This window comes from Nicotiana tabacum, chromosome 3 (assembly GCF_000715075.1).
Source record: "Nicotiana tabacum cultivar K326 chromosome 3, ASM71507v2, whole genome shotgun sequence".
Taxonomy (NCBI): Eukaryota; Viridiplantae; Streptophyta; class Magnoliopsida; order Solanales; family Solanaceae; genus Nicotiana; species Nicotiana tabacum.
In genome coordinates, this window is record NC_134082.1 from 132,875,180 (window position 1) to 132,898,989 (window position 23,810).

At 36.2% G+C, this 23,810-nt stretch overlaps 1 protein-coding gene across 1 annotated transcript; it reads right to left on the minus strand.

The window, feature by feature from the left end:
- Positions 1–12,040: 12,040 nt before the first annotated feature.
- On the minus strand, positions 12,041–16,281 carry LOC107798887 (abscisic acid 8'-hydroxylase 1). The gene is made up of 9 exons (XM_016621921.2): positions 15,969–16,281; positions 14,159–14,483; positions 13,750–13,899; positions 13,303–13,554; positions 13,125–13,211; positions 12,940–13,018; positions 12,659–12,765; positions 12,434–12,552; positions 12,041–12,334 (listed from the first exon to the last, which is right to left on the minus strand). The coding sequence occupies exons 1-9, from the start codon at positions 16,205–16,207 to the stop codon at positions 12,232–12,234; spliced, it is 1,461 nt and encodes a 486-aa protein (XP_016477407.2). The 5' UTR covers positions 16,208–16,281; the 3' UTR covers positions 12,041–12,231.
- Positions 16,282–23,810: the final 7,529 nt, after the last annotated feature.

A 23,810-nucleotide genomic window follows, 5' to 3' on the forward strand; every position in this document is an offset into this window, starting at 1 on the left:
ACCCCATCACCACCCTAGAATGACGGTCTCTACCAAACCATCAGAAATGCACACACACAGCCATCGCATCACCAAGCTCGCCAGAAATCCGGCAACGATTCTTTCTGGGTCTATGGAATCTTTAACTACTGGCTCTTAGATTAATAGTTTTTCTGATTCTATTGAATTTTTAATTGCTAGTTTACCTCTACAAAAAGGTTGAGTCCTTCTCTGCAGATTAGTTCAAATTGCTAGCTTTTAGTTTATATTCCTTCTGATTCTAATGAATCTTTAATTACTGGGTTGTTTGGGGTTTTAAGTGAGATTGTGTATACTTATCAATCTTTGGAATTTATCTCTTCTGCAACACACTTGTCCCAATGACTTGAGAGTAAAAGAAAACAATAATATTTATAAACACACACAGATATAGATTGTTGCTCATAGTTTTGGGTGTAGCATACTGCTGCAATTTCCTTGTAGATGGTTGATTCTACTTATATCAATTTGTTATGCTAGAGTTTACGTGTAGAAAGATGCCGAAGTTGTTTCTGTTTGTCGCACTCCTTTCCTCTATCTCTTCCTTCTGCATTTACCGCCAAGTTTGTACATCCGTAAACCTTTTCTCATATATAGTAAATTAAAAGAAAATGTCATTACAAGTCTCTCTAGGAGCATCACAATCTGCTACTATGGTCCTTTATCAAAATAAGATTTGCCGGCGGCAGTAGTTTTCAAACAGGAAGGTATCCAGTTCCGGTGCCAACGTTGCCTAATCTCTATCCGTATCCAATCCTTTTCTGACAAACAATTCCACATTCTACAAATTAATGGACATCAAAATAGCTCAACGAATAAAGTAGTGAGTGTTAAACATCTCTAAGTGTGAATAACTAACATATACTATCAATTGTGTATACGTTCGCATGACACGAGTATGATTTTAAAAAATGAATATTCGTAGCTTGCTTTTGGTGCGACTTAATCTATCATTGTGATTGTATATACATTCGCGTGATATAATTACGATCCTAAAAACAAAAATTGAGGTATGTGTTCGCACAACTTCGGCCAAACATCCTTAATATTAATAAATCGTGATTAATTGTGGACATGTACGCGTGACATGATTTTTGACACGCCAAACAAATCAGTACACGTGCGCATGACTCGCTTTAGGATAATTTCTTAATTATAAGCGGTAAAAAGATAAATGCACATAGGTCCTAAAAATGAGTAATTAAACAATTTAAGCCAAGTATAAATCGCTAAGTGACCGTGCTAGAACCACGGAATCCGGAAATACCTAACACCTTCTCCCGAGTTAACAGAATTCCTTATCTAGAATTTCTGGTTTGCAGACTTTTAAAATAAAGTCGAAACTTCCCCGATTTGGGATTTAAAATAAAACAGTGACTTGGGACACCAATTAAACTATTCCAAGTGGCGACTCTGATAAATTATTTAATCCTATCTCGATTAATGTCACTTTAATTGGAAAAATTCTCATATACTCTCGGGGTGTAAAAAGGAGGTGTGACAATCTTTATTTTGAATTTCTGTTTTACTCTGTTAGTGGTTTGCCCTTGCCTTTTTCTTTATAAGTTTGGGGCTTTATTTTCCACTTAACTTTAATCTTTGAGTTTTTGTTTTACCCTTTTGTTATTTTAACTTTTGCATTTAAAAATGCTTTGTTAATTTCATGACTTTTTGAATGAGCACGAATTATAAAAGAGGGCGGGCCCTTTTATATACGTCACTTAATGAAGAAGACGTCTCAACTTCATAATACTGCAAACATACGAAAGAAGAAATAGGAACACACATGTTTCTTAACAACTTTGAGGAAAGTTTTGTCTCATTTGAACTTTCAACAATACTTTACATGTATTTAAGTATAATCTATAACTTTTTCGTAACTGTTTTCTTTACAACAAATTTGTAAAATATTCCAGGGTATATCTTGGCAACCCATGACTAAATATTGCCTTTAACCTATACATTCGTAAAATTTTGGAATTTGCATCCACGAGTGTATTCTTCATAGGTTTTTGAATCAGGCTTGCATTTTTAGCTCGTGACTTTTCTCTGAACTTTCGATTTGTTAGGTAGACTTTTAGGCTTGACTTGAATTCTGATTGTTCCAGTCTTCTATAAATTCCTTTTATATATATATATATATATATATATATATATATATATATATAGTCCCCCAAGTGTTTGAGCTTTGAAGTATGAAATCTTGAGCACTTAATTATTCCTTTCATGCGGTTCTTTTCCTGAAAAGGAAAAATATACGGGACTCGGAGGTATAATTTAGATGATGACTGCTTAACCCTTTATATTCCCATCAGAAAGGTTGTAACCCTAGACCGGGAATTATGTTACTTCCACGTGTCTTTCAGGTCTAATATCATCATTTGGTGTGGGCTAGCTTTTTAACTATCATCTAAAATTATTAGTATAACTTTAACTGTTCAAAAATAAAAATCATAATTAAGGGATACCTGACTGTGGGTATATCCTTTCCTTAGAAATAGTACTTATTCAGATGAACAGCATTCCAACTCGAGGGTAGAACTTTGCCATCCATGGTTTCCAATTCATATGCACCTTTTCCAGCGATACCTCGAACCTTGTAAGGTCCTTCCCAATTTGGACTCAACTTTCATGCATTGGTTGTTCTTGTGGATTGAAAAGCTTTCTTGAGTACGTAGTCCCCAATCTTGAAGTACCTAAGATGAGCTTTCTGATTGTAATATCGCTAAATAATTTGTTTCTGCGTAGCCATCCTTATTAAAGTTATTTCTCTCCTTTCTTCAAGAAAATCGAGATTTACTCGCATCTCCTCCTCATTTGACTCTACAGTTGCTTGGGTGTATCTCGTACTTGGCTTTCCTATTTCAACTGGAATTAAGGCTTCAACACCGTACACAAGTGAAAGTGGTGTCTCTCCTGTACTTATTTTTGTTGTTGTTCGGTAATCCCGCAAGACTCCAGGTAGCATCTCTGGCCACTTACCTTTTGACTCCTCTAGTCTTTTCTTCAAGTTATTAATAATAACTTTATTTGTGGATTCAGTTTGTCCATTGTCCACAGGATGATAAGGAGTTGAAGTAATCCTTTTAATTTGCCAACTCTGAAAGAATTCTATGATTTGCACACCTACGAACTACGGGCCATTATCCCACACGATTCCTTTTGGAACCCCAAACCAACATATGATGTTTCACCAAATGAAGTCTCTGACTTCTTTTTCTCGTACCTGTTTGAAGGCACCTGCTTCTACCCACTTAGTAAAATAATCAGTGAGTACTAATAGAAAATCGTACCTTTCCTTTGGCTTATAGTAGTGGACCCACAATATCCATCTCCCACTTCATAAAAGGCCACAGTGCAACAACCGGACGTAATAACTCTGCTGGTCGATGCATGTTGTTACCATATCGTTGGCACTTGTCACATTTGGCCACAAAATTTTCTGCCTCTTCTTCCATTTTTGGCCAGTAATACCCTACTCTAGTTAGAGTTTTTACCAGGGATCTCCTCCGGCATGAATAATGTCCTTCATGTACTTCTCACATCACATACTCCATTTGAGAAGGTCCGAGACACCTTACTAAAGGATCACTAAACATTTTTTGATATAAATTTCCTCGATCCAAACAATAATGGGCAGTCTTTCGACGAAGTGCCTGAGACTTTTTCTTATCTTCAGATAGTATTCCGTACTGCAAAAAAATTGACGATCTCGTTTCTCCAATCCCAGGTTAAATTATTAAAATTTACCTCGTTTTTATCTTGGTCGAGTGCCGAATGAAACAAATGTATTACAGAAGCATTCTCTTCATGTGTCACTTATGCAGTGGATGCAAGATTAGCCAACGCATCTGCTTCGACATTCTCGTCTCTCGGTATCTGCATGATTTTCCAAGTTTGGAATTGTCTAATCAAATCTTGTGACTTTTCCAAATATTGTTGCATCCTCGCCTCTCTAGCTACATAAGTCCCCTGCATTTGATTAACTACGAGTTGCGAGTCGCTTTTGATTATACTTGCTCTATCCCGAGCTCCCGTGCCAATTCTAAACCTGCAATCACAACTTCATATTCTGCTTCATTATTAGTAATAGGATGGCATTTTATGGCTTGTCGTATAGTCTCTCCCGCATGTGAGATTAGGACAATGCCTAAACCCGCTCCTTTAACATTTGAAGAGCCATCGGTAAATAGGGTCCAAGTACTTGGATTAGACCCGTTAAATACCTGCAATTCTTTTTCTGCTTCTGTTACCATCCCTAGGCTAATGTCTTCCACAAAATTTGCTAAAACCTGTGATTTTATTGTAGTTCTAGGTTGATATGTGATGTCATATTCACTTAGTTCTATGACCCATTTAGCTAACCTACCTGATAACTCTTGCTTATGCAATATATTACATAAGGGGTAGGCAGTCACTATAGAGATAGGGTGACATTGAAAGTAAGGCCTTAATTTTCTAGATGCCATAATTAATGCTAAAGCAAATTTTTCTAAATGAGGATATTGAGTTTCAGCATCCAATAAAGACTTGCTAACATAATAAATCGGAGATTGTTTACCTTTGTCCTCCCGAACTAATACGGTACTTACTGCCACTTCTGAAACAACGATGTAGATGAGTAGCTTTTCTCCGTCCTTTGTTTTAGCCAGCAACAGTGGGTTTGACAAGTAAGCTTTAAAATTTTTGAGTGCTAGTTGACATTCTTCAGTCCATTCAAATTGACTTTGCTTTTTCAAAACTGAAAAGAACTTAAAGCTTTTCTCCAAAGATTTAGAAATAAATCTTCCCAATGTTGCTATCCTACCTATTAACCTCTACACTTTTTTTTTTCTCGTAAGTATATCCGGCATTTCATCAATAGCTTTAATCTTCACAAGATTTACTTTAATTCCACAGTTAGAAATAAGGAAACCTAAGAACTTACCTGACGACATGCTAAATGCACATTTCTTGGGATTTCACTTCATATTGAATCTGTAGAGAATCTAAAACGTATCTGACAGATGTTGAATATGATCCCCGCCTATTATGATTTGACTAGGATATCATCGATATAAACCTCCATGGTTTTTCCCAGATGTTCTTGAAACATCTTAGTTACTAACCTTTGGTATGTGGCTCCAGCATTCTTTAGGCCGAAAGGCATAACTTTATAACGGTAAGTCCCCCTGTCTGTAATAAAGGAAGTTTTTGTCTCATCTGAATGATCCATTTTTATTTGATTATATCCTGAATATGCGTCTAAAATACTTAACAGTTCATATCCTGTAGTAGTATCAATTACCATTCTTTTTGGGCACCACTACAGTATTATCTAGCCAATTAGGATATTTTACCTTACAGATAGACCTGATTTTTAAGAGCTTTTGTACCTCATCCTGAATCACCTAGTTCTTGAAGGATACTTGCTTCCTTTTCTTCTATTTGACAGGCGGATACGTTGGATCTTCATTCAGCTTATAGGTCATTACCTCCGGTGGTATACCTGTCATATCTGAATGAGAACAAGCAAAGCAATCTGCGTTAGCTTTTAAAAATTCAATTAACTTACTTTTCATCTCCGGGATGAGGTTGGTTCCGTTGTAGACTTTTCTATCTGGCCAATGTACAAACAACACCACTGCTTCCAATTCCTCAATTATTGTTTTGATGTTTTCATTCTCTTCTGGTTCTTGAATAGTATTAGGCCTTGAGTCTACATCCGTTTGTCCATCTACAGTTGAGGTTTGTGTTGCTAAATCCTCAACTGAATTTTATAATTGCTATTTTTCATTTGCAACGTCATTTTTCACGCTTGAATCTGCCACTGAGTTAATGCTTCGGGAAGCCTATTAATCTCCATGGATTTGTCGTATTCCCCATTGCAAAGGGAACTTGATAACCTGATGTAAGGTAGATGGAACAGCATCCATCTCGTGAATCCACGGTCTTCCAAGAATCATATTGTATGCCATGTCCATATCTATCACTTGAAATCTGGTATCTTTGACTACTCCTTCTGCGAATGTGGTGAGTATTATCTCCCCTTTTGTAATAACGCTCGAGTTGTCAAAAATAGATAAGGTCCGTGCTTTGGGTACCAATTTATCATCGGCTTGCATCTCGTTTACCACTCATAGAAGAATGATATTTATAGAGCTACCTGGATCAATCAAAACTCATTTTATATTAGTATCATGTACAAGTAAAGATATTACCAGTGCACCATTGTGTGGGGTCAACACGACATATGCGTCTGCATCATCAAATGTGATGACGTGTTCTTTGAAAACTTGGCAAACTCGCTTCCCGTGGGTAACTGTGATTTTTGACACCTTCTTTGCTGCCACATATGTTACACCATTGACCTTCTCCCCTCCGCTTATGACATTAACTGTTCTTTTTGGTGATGGAGTGTCACGACCCAAATTTCCCACCTTCGGGGTTGTGATGGTGCCTAACATTGGACTCGCTAGGCAAGCCAACGTCACAGATTACTACACCTTTTTCCTTTATCTTTCAAATATTTAAGACTTAAAAAAATGAACCAACAGAAATAAATGCGGAAGAAAACAGTTTAAATGCTTAACTTTGTACAATAACAAAATCCGAAATAAAATCCACCCAGAACTAGAGTCACAACTCACGAACTGTCTAACATTACTATAAGTAATGGTCTGAAAGAAAAATATACATCTGTTTTGGAGGAAAAGAAAAAATAGAATACAGTAAAGATAGAAGGGGACGCCAGGGCCTGCGGACGCCTGCAGGACTACCTTGGGTCTTCTGTGAACTGAAGGCAGCACCTTCGAACTCTGATCAGCCACGAGCTCTGAATCTGCACAAGAAGTGCAGAGTACAGTATCAATACAACCGACCCCATGTACTGGTAAGTGACGAGCCTAACCTCAACGAAGTAGTAACGAGGCTACGGCGGGGCATACAACATATACAACCTGCAACAGTTTATACTAAACAGAAAGGAAATACAAAATATAATAAGCAATAACTAGCATTAAATAAATCCAGAATCCAACTGTTCTAATAGTATTTAGCTATAACCAATCCTTAGGGGTGTTTCAACAGCACAATAATGGACCTCAACAGATATGAACACTTAACAACAATTGATGCGGCATGCATCCCGATCCTATCACATAAACAACAACATAATCAATATTCACCCTTATTCCTCCCTATTGCAGCTTGCAACCCGATCCCACCTGTCTACCCTTATTACTCCTCAACACATATCAACCTTATTCCTATTGTAGCGGTGCAAAACCCATCCCACCTATCCACCCTTATTACTCTTTGATGCGGCGTGCAACCCGATTCCACCAGACAATCACATTTTCACCCTTATTCCTCATGTTACGGCATACAACCCAATCCCAATATATATATATCAGTACCAATCACAAATGAATAAAAACAAGTGTTCCACAGTTAAATTCAATTTCCCCAATATACTTATACCACAATCCACATAATGGAATATTACTATGATTAAGAAACTTCACCGGTATAAACTACTTAGTGAGACCAACCAAGGTATGCCATAAGGCACCAACAAGCCAATATAAGCCAACAATGTAATAAAACGAAACCATGAAACAATTAAATACTTCAATAAAGAGAACAATAATTAATATGAATCAAGTAGACATGGAACATATATGAGCAAGTAGCAATTAACACATGGAAGCAATCTTGAGCACATAGCAATTAAGGCAAGAATAGTATAATAGGAAACGGGAAAGGGAACAAGCTAAAAAATAAAAATTTGGTGGCGCATAGGTACTCGTCACCACACCTATACGCCACACACATGGGATTTCACAAGCAAATAAGTCGGGAATTCATATTCCCTCAAGTCGAAGTTAGACCAAATACTTACCTCAAGCCAACGGGTAATTCAACACTCAATCATCGCTTTACCTTTCGATTCCACCATCGATTCACTCGTATCTGGTCATAATCAATTCAATAACATCAATAAATGCTAAACAACTCAACTTGAATGCATAATTATAGGTTTTACAACATTTTCCCTAAAACGTCAAAACCCGACCTCGGGCCCGCTTAGTCTAAACTCGAAATTCGGACCAAAATATGATTACCCATTTACCCCTGAGCCCGGATAGACAATTGGTTTTGGAATCCGAACTCAACTTGAGGTCTAATTCCCCAAAATTCGAAAATCCTAATTTCTACCCAAGAACACCCAATTTCCTATGAAAAACCCTAGATTTTGAAGTAAAATCATGTAAAAAGATGAAATAGATTGAAGAAAAAGAGTTAAGATTCATTTACCTATGATTTGGGGAAGAACTTGCTCTAGAAAAATCGCTCTTAGGAGTTTGGTTTAGAAATTTTGAAGAATGAAGTGAAAATCCCGTCTAAAATCTCACTTAACAGGCTGCAGATATCGCAATTACGATCAGGGGTTTGCAATTGCGAACCCTTGAATTTACTGCTGCCTTCGCATTTGCGACCTCTAGGGCCTTCGCAATTCCGGCCAAAGTTTCGCATTTGCGAGGTTGGCCTTCCCATGCCTTCTTCGCATTTGCGACAATGTTGTCGCATTTCCCAGGCCAACAGACTTCGCATTTGCAAAGCCTGATCTCGCATTTGTGAGATCAGAGGCTTGTGCAAAACACCAGATGCATCAGTTGAGTTTTCTTAAGTTCTAATCACTTTGTGTCCTATCCAAAACTCACCCGAGCCCTCGGGGCTAAAAACCAAACATACCCACAAGTCTAAAAACATCATACGGACTTGCTCGTGCGACCAAATCATCAAAATAATATCAACAACTACGAATTTAACCTCAAACTCATGATTTTCCTCAATAACACTTCAAATTTACTATTTTCACAACCGGACGTCCGAATCAACTTCGATTCCTACCAAATTTCACATATAGGGTCTAAATATTATAACGGACCTATACCAGGCTCCGGAACTAAAATACGGTCCTAATACCAACAATATCAAATCTATTTAGATTTCCAAAAGTCATTACATTTTCAGTTAAATAATTTTCTTTAAAAATTCTCTTCTCGGGATAGGGACCTCGGAATTCGATTTCGAGTATATGCCTAAGTCCCATATTTTACTATGGACCCTTCGAGACTGTCGGAACATGGGTCCAGGTCCATTTACCCAAAATGTTGACCGAAGTCAACTAAAATCATTTTTTAAAGCAAAAATCATTATTTCTCAATTTTTTCATACAAAAGCTTTCTGGTATCGCACTCGGACTGTGCATGCAAATTGAGAAGAGATAAAAGGAGGTTGTTAAGGCCTCAAAATACATATTTGACTCCTAAAACAAGAAATAACCTTTTGGGTCATCACATGGAGGTTTTGGTGGCTCCTATCTATTCTTCATATATGCTTGCTTACCCTTCTCACTAAACAATTCGGTTAAGTAACCTTGTTTTAATAAGTGCTCTACTTCACCTTGTAGCAGTCTGCAATCTGCTGTTTTGTGACCGTGATCGTTGTAAAATTCGCACCAGAAATTAGGTTTCTCCTGTTTGGGTTCGATCTCGTTTCTTTTGGCCACCGCACTTTATCTCACATGCTTCTTAAAACAGCTACCAACTCAGACGTGCTAATATTGAAACTGTAACCACCAATCTTTTCTTTTGAACTTCTGTCGTTGTCTCGTGTATCTCGCGTGTCTCACTCCTTTCCAAACCTGGACGACGAACCCGAATCTCTGTCCCCTTGATCTGGAATCATAACTTAGGTTTTCTTGTTTTGAACGTGAATCCTTCCTACTGGCCCCATATAAGGTTTGTACCTGTTCTTGCCGGACCTTTTTTCAGTTTCTGGCCGTCTTGAACTTACCCTTTCATCTCTCCGAGACTGAGTGATAGTGTCTTCTTCTATCCGTAGCTTCATGTTGTACCTGTTGTAAACATCAATACCAAGTTGTTGCAGGGAATTCTCGTAAGCTTTCTTTAAGTCTCCTCGTGGCTTCTGAGCTTTTCTCATTTAAATTACTAGCAAATGCCATAGCTGCCCAATTGTCGGGTACATGTGGAAACATCATTCGTTCACGTTGGAATCTGTCTACGAATTCCCTGAGTAGCTCCGTATCTCCCTATTTTATTTTGAAAATGTCTTCCATCCTTTTTTCAACTTTTTGAGCTCCCGTGTGTGCTTTTATAAATGAATCTGCAAGCTCAGTAAAAGAATCAATGGAATTTTCAGATAAAAGAGAATATCATGTTAGTGCTCCCTTCGTGAGTGTTTCACCGAATTTTTTTAACCAGCACTGATTCAATCTCTTACTTGGTCAAGTAGTTTCCCTTTACGCTAGTTGTAAATGCAGTTACATGATCTCGTGGATCGGTTGTCCCATCGTACTTTGGGATATTGAGCATCTTAAACTTTCTGGAATAGGCAAAGGAGCGGCACTTGGCGTCCAAGGTTGTTGAGAGTATTTATCTATATTCACTCCTTTGATTATAGGTGGAACACCAGGTATCTGTTCTATGCGATCGTTCTGCTCCTTGAGCTGTTTCTGCAAAGTTAGTACTCCCTCCATTCCAATTTATGTGAACTTGTTTGACTGGGCACGGAGTTTAAGAAAAAATAAATACTTTTAGAATTTGTGGTCCTAAACAAATAAAAAAGGGGGTCTAGAGTATTTGTATGGTTATAAAAGCTTCTCATTGGGGGTAGAATTATAAGTTTAAGCTAAATTATTTCCAAATTTATAAAGGGGTCATTCTTTTTGGAACGGACCAAAAGGAAATAGTTTCATATAAACTGGAACAGAGGGAGTACTAAACTTTGTAAATCAGAATTAATTGGGATACCTGACCCTCCATCGCGAGATTCGATGGGAGTTCCTCCGCTGCCTGAATTAGCGAGTCCTGAGCGTGGATTCTCTATGGTTGCGGTGTCATTTGGAGGCGGAGTTGGTGGTACAGTTGGCAACCCACTAACAAAAGCTTAAAGAGCATTGTTAACCTGTTCTGTGATTAATTGCTTCAATGCTGCATCGATAGCTTGATCATCCTCATGTTGGTCATTCATATGCGATTCAGATCTGTCAGGTGTCCCTTCTCGAGATTGTTGAGGAGAGTTTCGTGGTGAGGGGATTGGAGTTCCATCTCCTTGTTGATTTTGCTGATTTAACTGATGTTGCTGATTTTGTAGGTTTTGTTGGTTGTTGTCGTTGTTCGACATGATTTTTTAGTAGAAGAATGGATTTGGAAAGTGAAAAGATTATCAGATTTCCGGTAACGGAACCAATTTGTTTAACCAAAAATTAAGAATTTCGGTCAAAGCCTATTTTTAGAAGTACTCGGGTTACTGATAATCAAGAAAAAGAATATTTTTGCAATAAGAAAGGAAAATTAGAATATGAAATAGCAAAGTACTCAATATAAAGCAAACGTAAATAATTGTATTCCAGTAATAATTAGAACATCCCCATACAAATGACATTTCTATTCCTTATATAGTCATCTCTAAGTATAACGTCTTTCCCCTTTATGATTAAGTCATTATGAGCATTTAATGACATTAATGAAACGTTATAATTGGCAATCGTAATTGTTTCGTGAAGATTTTGTAAGGTTTGTAATCATTCATGCCCATTAATTGAAGACCAATGAATTTATCTTTTTTACTATCTTGGTTCATTCCACCGGTATCTCTTCAAATTACTAAAGAGACCGAGCAACCGTTTCTTCTCGTCTCTTAGACATTTTGCTCGTACCTATTAAGACTCACATCTTTTTAAGTACTCTTCTCCGGGTGTCACTTTTCTAACGATCTTCGTGTCTTGCCATGTTAACCACATAATTAATTCCATATGTAATATTTATTTTCCCCAATACATTAAAGATGTTGTGTTAATACACTGAAAAAGCTTCTTTCCAATTTGTAGTTGTCTTCTCGCAAATATTCCAGTTCTCCACAAACGAAGAGAAGTAGTTCTTTTTTTTCCCTCTCATACCTTTGAATTATCAACTGGCAAAAGCATGGAAAAGGTGGATGAGATTATCCTGTCTATTACTAAGCCCCATATTCTTTCACAATAAACTTTGGTAGCTACACTACAAAATTCATGTTTTTCTGTTCTCTGACCAACTAACATCTCGATATTCATAATTTGTACCAATACATGGCAGCTTTGGCTGCGGAAAATTTATTTGCTTATGCTGAAGGCATCTTCTTAGTGGCTCCATTTGAAGAAGTTTGCTATTCATCTTGCAAGACTGTCAAAGTTATTGGACACCCACTTCTCAATCTGGGGATATGTGCTTTTCTTTCGAGGCTGGGATCTAGATCGTCAACTTTCCACCTATACAATCACAGTAAACGAAAGTTAGTTATCATAGGAAATTCATAAGAAATGAAAATTGAAAAAAATGATAAGTTACTCTAAAAGATGTTGACTTACTTGTATCCACTTGTCAGTCTGTGCAAAAATACCAACATGGTCATTTTTGCCATGTTAATTCCCAAGCAAGTTCGTGGTCCTGATCCAAAAGGAATGTAGCTGTATGGCTTTTGCATTTCCTGGCAATGAGAAATATGAATGCACTATTACTAAGTCCATGGTTCAATAATGTTCATATAATTTCAAAGTTTACCAACAAAAATAAGCAATAGAACTAATTAGTACGTCAAATCTTGAAGGGTTGAACTGCATAGGGTCCTTGTACAATGCTGGATCATAGTGTATGCATGACGCATCTATGTTGGCATGCCACCCTTTCTTTATTTCAAAACCTGCCACAAACATAGGAATCTTAGTTCAACATTAGTTCTGTAATTTCCTGTGGAAGTTCCAACTATAACAGAGGAATTCTGATTATCATTTTTTGTAATTTTGAAAGGGAAATACTCATTACAGTCTCACAAACTATTGGAAATCATGGAGTAATATGCTAAGGATAAACTTGCCTTCAATATTGCAGTCATCAAGTGCAACTCGAGGGAACCATAGCAGGACATTTGACATCCTCAGTGTCTCTTTGACAACCTAAGTATAGAGGGAAATAGAGTCACTTGTTATCGGATTTTGGTGCAGATATAATACAGCGAGAAGAGCCAAATGCAAAAGATGATGCGCGATAGTTTCTACGAACCTTTGAGGCATAGGACATGCTATTGAGATCATCCAGGGTAAGTAAGGCTCCATTAGGCTTGCTTTTGAGTATTGAAATTTGTTCTTCCTGTAAGTTGGCGATTTAATCTCTTTGTTTGCAAAAGAATGAATGCATATTATAATCGAATTTGTTAGTTCCTTCATCGATGGATACTCACTCTGAGCCTGTCCTGGACTTCTCCGTGCTCATGCAAAAACTTGACACTCCACATCATTGCAGCTGCAGTAGTCGTCTGCCCTGCAATTATCAGTGTTAACAAATTATCCATGATCTCTTCATCATCAAGCTTTTGATTGACTGGACAGGAATCCTTCTCCAACATTGACTGCAGGAAGTCTTCATGATATTCCTTCCCATTGCGCCGACTTGTTATCATTGCCTTGAAGGTCTCCATTAACCTTGTGCGTGCCTGTAAAGAAATTTGAGGATGGGCATTACCTAATTAGGATAGATTTCTCTTATATTACATGAGAACTCTTGGTTTTAGAATGCAGTTATAGGCTATAGAAGTCATCGTTCTAAAATATTGAACCCACAAAGTTAAAATTCTAGCTTCACGTCAGTTGCAAGTCATGTTTTGCATTCAACAGTACTCTAACCATACCTTGATGCCTTTATAATATCTGGTGGTTGGAATCATGACGGGAAAGGATAGCATAGCATCAGAAACAGCAGTGCAGTCTCTTTCAATTTGTTCTAGCAACAAAGCATCTTTTATGCTCATCAGCATATCGCACATTGCATCAAATGTTATCTGCAGAAAGAAATTTCACAAGGTCAGAGGACACTCACTGCAGCATACATCGTTACGTAGTTCTTCATAGCAAAACTTAATATGATATCTTGAAGAAAAGAGTGATAACCTGCACTTAAATTGCACTGATTATGTAAAAATCTTTTACATTATCCATGTATATAACTTAAATTATTTTTTGCTCGGGCACTTATATGCTTGAACTTATGTCTAATCTCTGTTGAGTTTGCTTAGAATCTTTCATCATCAAATTACTTACCTTCATGTTAAAGTCAAGCACAGTGAAACTCTTCCCTTCCTTTTGTACTTTCTTTAATCTTTCACATAGCATGTTGTCAAACCTCTGGACAAACTTAGACAGTGAATGCATAGAGAAAGGATCAGATAGGAGACGCCTAATCCTTTTGTGACTTTCTTGAGGAACACATAACAAGCTTTTCTTTCCCACAGCATCCGCCATTGATTTCACGTAGCCCTTGTTGAAAAGAGTAAAATCATTGGTAAAAATTGTTTTTGCACCCTCAACACTTGGAACAAACACATGTATCTTCCCGAAAATCCTCGTTTTAAACCATTTTCCATGCCTGTATTAAACAACAATCACACTACCATAATTTGCATAATCTACCGGAGGAATAAATGACACCAAAAAAAAAAAAAAAAAGGTTTCCAGAATGTCTAGCGTCATATTTATGCATTGATACTGTAGATTATTTGGGAACGGATTTAAGTTTTTATACACTAACATTATACTGAAACTTTTACGCTATCAACATAATTTAAGTTGCCATAGAAAGTTACTTACCATAGTTCCACTTATGATAAATAGTTACCTATTACTATAGTATTTTAAGTTACCTAAAAACATATAAAAAACATTTATACACTGTTAGTGTATAAAAGTAAAAATGTTTGCTAAAAGGATTGGCGTTTCCACATCATAATATCACAGACTTGGCAATAGAACATGGGACCAAGTCCTGGTTAGAGGAAACATTGAAACAGAGGGAATGACATAAATTTGTTGAGACGAAATGATCATCTATGATTCTTTCTTATAGCAAAACGGTATTCATCTTGAGGAAGGGTTTTTGACATAAAATAGAAACTTGTTGATCCATAAAATATGGTGATTGATAATTATTCGGGGAAATGTTGAACTGAAATCCATGAAATTGATGTCTCCGACCTTTATCATTGAAACAGTTGACCTTGGGTCCCATCTCAAAATAAAAGCTATGTTTTCTCAACATAGAAAAATCTAAGGCCTCGTTTATTTTTTTTAAGATTAACAAGTCTATCAAGATGTATATTCAGATTAAGACATTTGAATTTGAATACGTATCTGAATATTAAGATGTGTATTAAGATCTGAATACTAAATTAATAAGGTTATTTGTTTTTAACATTTGAATGTATAAAATTTATTTTTATTTGAAAATTAATAAACATAAAATTCAAATAAAATACTAATTAATCTAATGTTCTATTAATAATATATATTTTTTGAAATATGATAGTTAGTGATGATAATGGCTAACGATGGTGATTGTGAATGCCGACTAGAGGCGATGGTTAGTGGTGATTTTGGTTGATGGTGGTGGTAGTGATGGTTGTGGTCGTTGTTATTGGTGATGGGGTGGTTAGTTGTGGTAGTTGAGGTGGATGAGTTTGTGATTGTGGTTGAAAATGAAGGTGGTGGGGTAGTGGGGATCGTGGGTGGTGGTTGTCAATAATGGTGGTGGGTGGTGGTGTGGTGGTGGTGGTGGTTGAGTATAGCGGTGGTGGGTAGCATGGTAATAGTTGATAAGGGTAGGCAGCGGTGGTAATTAATAATATATAATGAATGTGGATGATAGTATCTTAATGAAATTAAGTCTTTGTTATAGCTTTTAATTATACAGACCTATTACGACTCATTAAGTGGTTGTGAAGTTAAAAAAAAATTAAACTAACGTAATGATTAAGATTCACACATCCATTAAGTGCAAACAAATGAGGCCTAAGTGTTAGATCAAGATAGTAATAAAAACTTCCAATGGATTTAAGAGAGAAATGGAGTTTCTTACCACTCACGTCGGAGTCTAACAAAGTCATAACAACCCTTGACACTGTTGGTTGCTGATAGAAGTGCAAAGGTCTCTCCCACAAAAGGTATTCCCAAGCTCCCTGGTATGCAGCTTTTTGCATCTTTAGTTCTTCCTGATACTTTGTAAAGTGTAATACTTATGAAAAGTATTGAAGCCAGAAGAATGTCATAGTAGTTTCTTACTAGGAGGAGAATGTATTCCATTGACAAAGTAAGCATATTCAGAAATAATGTCAACTTGAAAGGACAAAAAACTACACTTAGTAATGCACTTGCTTTATAGGGGATAAAGAAATACTAGTACTATGTACTTAGCATAATTGTGCATTAGGTAGATATAGAAGATCCAATGTAGTATAGGACAAGATGCCATAAGCCTGGATCTTTTGTCCTGACTTGCTTTGCACAATTGATACGGATCTATCCTTTGAGATAAAATAAAGAACACGCTGACAAAATATGTAGTTGCTTTCAATCTCTTTTTTCTGCTGATTGAGACTTGATATATTTTGGCTAGATGCTAAATGTGATTTATGGTATGCCTGTCACGTAGGGGTTGAAACTTGAAAGCCCCTTTATCCTAGCCGGCATGGCGTGACAGCTTGTCATGAAAATTTTGAAGGATAATCAGTACGAGGTACCAAACCTCTTAATAATTCCTTTAATTTATTTATTGTTAATTAAAAAATTATGATATGACTAACTTTTTCTTTCTAATGATACTCTTCTTTTAATTAAATGAAATTTAAGACTAGTAATTGTAAAATATCAAATGTGCTCACAATTATTTTCTATGGAATAGGTGCTAATTCAGATTTAATTGTCACGTTTAAAAGCACCCCTGTAAATAATCTAGACAAGTTGTTGAAAGAACGTAGATGGAACATTGCAAGGAGTGATTTGAATAGATGGGTTGATATAATTAGGCGATAACTTAGTTTAAAAATATATCTATACTATATTAAAAGTACGAAGGCCTTTAGCGAAATGTCGTACGTCTTTTTTATCCTTTTAAAATAGAGTTCACATTGGACAAAATAGTCATTTGGTAATTTATCCTATATTTAGAAATAGTCATTTAATTATTTTCCTAATATTTAGGATTTGACTTTTCAATTCCTTACCATTCTAAACTTTCTACACTTTTCAATTCACATTATGTTTAGACCGCTTTATAGTCCTATAGGTTTAGGAGGGTTTTTTTAACTAATGAATTTTTACAATTTAATTTTTTATAAAAATATATTAGGATATTGGATTTCAGAAGATTAGGTGAAGGAGTACTTGAACTCCTTTTCAATGTGAGAGTCTTTATTTTTAATAAAATTTTCTTTGTATTTGAACTATATATATTACACGATTTTACTTACATAATTTTGTTCCTTATTTATTTTATATAATCTTAATTGTAATTCCTTCTATATTGTTTTACTAAATAATATAAAAAGACTTGTTGATCTCTGGCACTTTGCTTGATGAGTTATAAATTGCTCCTTAGCAGGTGAATTCATTAAGCTTTTCTTTGTCGTTCTTTAGAATAAAATATAAGCTTTGTTTTTGATGCTTTTATATTTCTTTGGAAGAACTATTTTCCATTTAAGCCTTTGTTTTCCCCTTATTAACCATTCAATTCAATTTCTTTAAGAAAAAAATTATGTTGGTTAAGATTTGTGTCTAATATTCAGTTTTCCTTTCTTATCGAATAGCATCTTTCAAAATTTAGGCTAATGTATTTTCCTTTTCTTTTCCCATTCTATTCAATTTTCTTTTAGACAAAAGATTAAGCTATTTGAGAATTTGGATTAAAAGAGGATTCATCACGTTTGCAAGTATCTAAATCATACATCCATCAGCCCTTCTAGGTATGCTTCTCTACTTCTCTTCCTTTTCTTTTGTGATTAACTATAAAGTATTAAGTTATATGTTATAAATAGTAAATCAACGACAGTCAATTTAAACTTTACATAATCACTTATCAATTTTTTTGGAGCTTACACTTTTTCATTTACTTTTAATTATATAACTTAAATACATTATTACAAAGTAATAATGTAATTTTTTAAAGTTATATATATTGCTATGGGTACATGTGCAAAGCACGTACACTAAGACTAGGACTTTGAAATGACCTTAAAAATAGGTTTCACACTAGACAAAGTCGTAATTAAATAATATTTGTAATTTTTAGTACTTTGAAATCAACTAAAAATTTCTTTCCTTATTTAAATTATGTAGGAACTTCTAATATTTAGGAACACAAAATCAAGAAATTTTTTACTTACATAAGTCAATTTCTTAATTAAATTGTTAACGATAGTTCAATTATAGTTAACAGTTAGGACGTTAAAAAAAACACAGTTCAATTAGGACGCAATAAATATAATTCAATTGTTTTAGCTAAGTCACGTAAATGAAAAGTGTGTGTAAAACATAGTTTTGATTAAAAAATATGAAATTTACACAAATAGACGGTCAATTTTACTGTTAAATTTTTTTAACCGATAAATATTATTTATTATTTTAAAAATTTTGTTTTCATTAACACGAACAACACGCGCAACGCGCGTACACTAAGACTAGTACTTTTAAAAGCGCCCTTGTATATAACTAAGACAAGTTATTGAAAGAGCCTAGATGAAATATTTCAAGAGTGACATGGTATGGCATGAATAGATTGGTAGGAAAAAATCCCTATATAATTGGACGTCTCCAATTGATGCCCTTTCGCAAGCTTAACATGATGTCAGATTTTTTTAAATAAAATTTGTTAAAAGGATGGCAGATTCTTGTCATGTGACAAATAATCAGATCGTGAACTTATTTTGGTTGTGGCTGCTGGATCAAGAGAAGCAAGGTCGGGCACATCATACTCTTCAGGGATTGTGTCATGTCAATTTTCATAGTGAATTGTGGTGTGGACATTGAAATTTTGTCAATTTAGTGCATAAAAAAATTGGACTAGGGCCTCTACAACATGAGCCCATTAGGGTTACTTGGTGGCTACTCCACCTAAACCCTAATTCATGCCTATAAATAAGGTTGCATATGTGCTTCAAAAACCATTTCAGCAATTCCACAAACTCGGAATATGCATGAAGAGATCAAATATGGTGTCTCAAAATCCCATAAACTCTTGGGATCAATATTCACAAAGAGATTAAAATATGGCCGGACACTTCTTGACAATCATATCATCCTACATTCGAGAAATACGCGGATTCAGCCATTGAATCTCGGAGATAATCAGGAGAGAAGAATCAAGGGAACAAACAGAATTGTACCCGCATCATTTTATCAATAAAATTATGTTTCTCTATATTCATATTGTGGTTGCAATTTATTTTTATATCACAAATAATTTGTTGTAAACAAATTGGCACGCCCAATGGGACCAGTTCTGCTCTTCATGACCAATTCTGCTCTTCATCTCTTCCTCAAACGAATCAGAAACTACAAGTTTCAAAATCAACAATTGTTGGCCAAAAAAAAAAAAAACTGTAAATCGTCGTTATGTTGACCTGATCACTCGACGCATGCTCTAGGCTATTGACTTGGATGAGTCCTCTGGGGCAACATCTATTGTTCTCTATGCAAGTGATTGCTCATCCAAGCCGCAAAACTGTAAGAAAGACGCGTCAAGTTCCTTGTGAAAGCCACAAAGTCAAAAAAACGATCCTTCAACAAAGCCGCACACCGGCAAGTGAGACATGTCAAGTCGCAAAGCCACATATGGAAGAAGAAGATGAAGTCCATGAATGATTCCTGCCGGTGACAATAGAATGAAAAGCTTGGAGTAGCAGATTTAAAAGCATTGCAACATCACTGGACATGGACGGTTCATTTTTACTCCTCGTCTTTGGAAAGTTTTCACCTTTCAATGATGATGAGTCCAATTTACTAGAATGTCTTAGAAAAAATTGCTTTCATGATTTTCTAGTTACACTAATAACTATATGTTGCACAAGAATTGACGAAGTGCAAATATAGTAGTACATCAGACTCTGTCTTTGTACAGAGTCTCAAAAGTGGGACTTATAATCTGTTTTTAACTTGGGTTCTACCAAAGAGTTAGTTACGTAAACAACTTAAATTACAAGACATTGAGGAAGAGGCAGGATCCTAATTTCCTTTGGAGTTGGGACAACGTTTTTGTTTACAAGTGCATGTCAAAAGGCAGATTCCAATTGTACTTGGAAACAGAAAAAGGCAAATACAAAAGCAAAGAAGGGAGGTTAAAATAACATAGCATGGCATGATAATCTCACGTGGCTTAAGCTGAAAACTTTATGAGCAAGTCTCTATTTTATTGGAGTAAGGAATAGAAATTCCCTTCTATTCAAAAGTTCAACTGCATCCCGAGAAATGCAGAAGTACAACTATCACCTGCAGTATCAAGCAAGAGTCTTAACACAAGATTGTTGGCTCTAAATGTACTTCAAGCTTCGTCTCTGTGGCTCGTTAAGTCTACACCTCGACGAGACTTGAAGTAGGAGGCATTTGTAGACATTGAAATTTTGTCAAATTAGTGCATAAAAAAATTGGACTAGGGCCTCTATAACATGAACCCATTACGGTTACTTGATGGCTACTCCACCCAAACCCTAATTCATGCCTATAAATAAGGTTGCATGTGTGCTTCAAAAACCATTTCAGCAATTCCACAAACTCTCGGAATATGTACGAAGAGATCAAATATGGTGTCTTAAAATCCCATAAACTCTTGGGATCAATATTCACAAAGAGATTAAAATATGGCCGGACACTTCTTGACAATCAAATAGTTCAAGAAGCTGGAGATCAAATACATCCCCGGGAGGTCTGTATCATCCTACATTCGAGAAATACGCGGCTTCAACCCTCGAATCACGGAGATAATCAGGAAAGAAGAATCAAGGAAATAAACAGAATTGTACCCGCATCATTTTATCAATAAAATTATGCTTCTCCATATTTATATTCTTGTTGCAATTTATTTTTGTATCACAAATAATTTATTGCAAACATGTGGAAATCAATGTATCTTAAAATTTGGTTCATTGTTGAAGTACTAACGTGAAATAATAAATTTGGAGCTGAAAATTGATTTGAATAGTACTTTATTTTTGTAAAGTAATGACGAAATATATATTAATAATTAAGTAGTTGCATTACATATCGATGGTGATTCAGCAGTGGCACCCAAAACACCTGGGCCAGGAGGCCTGCTAGTCATATTACAAAAATTATTGATGTTCCCAAGCTCGGCTAGATTGTTTAGAACATTGGAAGATACTAGTCTAGTAGTAGTTGTCCCAGCTTTGTCTTCCTGGAGCAGCTTCCAACAAATATTTGGTGGGTGGAGCATTATTGATAGGGGTATTTCTTGGTTAATTAGACCCTTCCTTTGTCAAAAAGTGCGCAAGTATATTCCCTTCACGGAAATTGTATCTGATCATTGGGTTCTCTAGGTCCTTCAGTAACAATTTGCACTCATTAACAAGATTAGAGTATAGAGAACAGTTATTATAGGAAGTAATTAGGTATTTCAGTAGCATCAGTTTCAATTTCTAAGTTGTTCAAATTATGTTTTTTTGTTTTTGCTAGAAGAAGACCATTTTTTAGCGCAATGAGTTCCATATATATAGGGGTATAGTCATAAGCGGGCATTTATGGCCCAGGATCCAGTTAAAGGATTTATCTCAGAATATTCCGCCGATTCCTCCTTTGTTATAGCAGCCTTTGAACGACCCATCAATGTTGAGTGTTAGGTAAGTTGACAATGGGGGGCTCCATTTTACCTTTATTGGGGAAGTGTTTATATTGTTGGTAGGGGATAACTCGGTGTATTTGTATTCCATACAACGCATAGTCACAAGGTTTAGGGCAAGAAACTTACAGAGGTTATTGAAATGATTATTATTTTTGTTAAGCCATAGGTGCCAGATGGCAAAAGGGAAGAATTCATTCCAAGTGATATTTAGGTGGTCCACATTAATGGTCCACTCTTTGAGCTTCATAAGCCAGTGGTCAGAATTGAAATCCAGAGTTTGATTTTGTGGACTTGCTTCCTCCTAAAAGGCCTTGGCTATCGGGCATTCGAAGATAATATGAGTTAGAGACTCGTTAGCTCCTTCACAAATTGAGCATATAGGATCGATATTTAAGCCTATGTGATGAAGTAAGCATTTGTGGGAAGTAGATTATGGGAGCATTGCCATAAGAAAATTTTTATTTTGTTAAGAATATTTAACTTCCGGATATATTAGAACCTGTAGCTAATGTTGCTTCGTGAGGAGATGAGTTTATAAGCTATTTTGGTGGTAAAGGAGCCATTTGACGTGAAATCCCAAACCGGGATATCTTTTGCATCCTGTAATTCTTATATCTTAATAGAGAGGATTTTTTAGGTGATGTGAAAAGAGAGATGAAAGGATAGTTTAGATAAATCTCATTGATTATTTTCCCACAAATCTTTGATTTTGAGGATGGAGTCATGTTGGGTTAGAGGTCCTTGGACAAGGGAGCTGAGTAGTGGAAGGTTGGGAATCCAAGCTGATGACTGATAACTAGGGATTATGGTTTATTTTACACTCCTTCTTACTTGAGTTTTGATTAAAAATGTGTACAATATGGTCTCAAAGGCTTACATGTTGTACTTGTTTGCAGGGTTTGGTCAACAAGGTGACAATTCGTCAAAATTAGCTCAAAAAGGAGTGAAACATGCACAAGTACTAGGAACAAGTCCAAGCACAGTACAATAGGTCCACTGCGGCCGCACTCCACTTGGTGCGGTCCGCAGTGAGGAGGTTCAGAGAGGTGCCTATTTCAGGAAATCAAGCATTGCGGCCGCAAAGCATTTCATGCGGACCGCAATGGACTCACCGCGGACGTACTCGATATTGTGCGGTCCGCAAAGAAGGAGTTCAGAGAGTTGAAGATTTGGAGCTTAACGCCAATGCGGTCCGCGGTCCCTTTTGTGCGGATCGCAATAGAAGTCACCGCAGTCGCGGTACATTTTATGCGGCCCGCGGTGGCCAAGTTCAGAGAGCAGAGATTAAAACCAAGAAGCCTCGTTACGGCTGCATTCGATTTTGTGCGGACCGCACTACCCCCGCAGGGGTATTTTTGTCCAGAAAATTCGGGCTAGTGTAAATAGTTTATTTTCCCATTTTTAGGTCATCAGTTGTATTTTAACGTTGGGTTGCGCTCGTGAACAGTGTTCCTTACCTATTTTGAGTAAATTTTAGAGTAGTTTTATCATTGAATCTTCAAGTTTTAGCTTGTAATTAAATATTATGGGTTTTTCTTCATCTATTTATCAGTTTTCTTCTATTATCATGAGTAGCTAGACCCATTAGCTAGGGTTGTGGCTCAACCCTAGTGTGGGTATTTGATGGGTCTTGTGTTTTAATGCTTGAATGTCTATGGGTGTTTGATATTTGGACTAATTTATGGTTTCAATGTTGAATTAGTGGTTGCAAACACTAATTTGTGCCTATTTGACTTGGGTTCTTCTTGAGAAAGAGAACTTGGGTCTAGGAAAATTAGTCCAACAAGGAATTGGGGCATATTCAAGATATTGATAGCCCCAATTAAAGGGTTAAACCTAAAAATAGTAATACCCGACTTGAACCTAAATTGCTGGCACAAATTATCATACCCAATTGGTCTTGAGAAAATCAATTAGGGAAAAATCACTCAAACTACCGAGAGGTATAGAGTGAGAAGTTCAGTGCATTAGTTATATCATAATCCCCAACATGACAACCTAGTCTTAGACCCGAGAACCCGTCAAGTATCCACCTAGGAGAAAGTTACTTCCCTAGTGCCTTTTAACTATTTA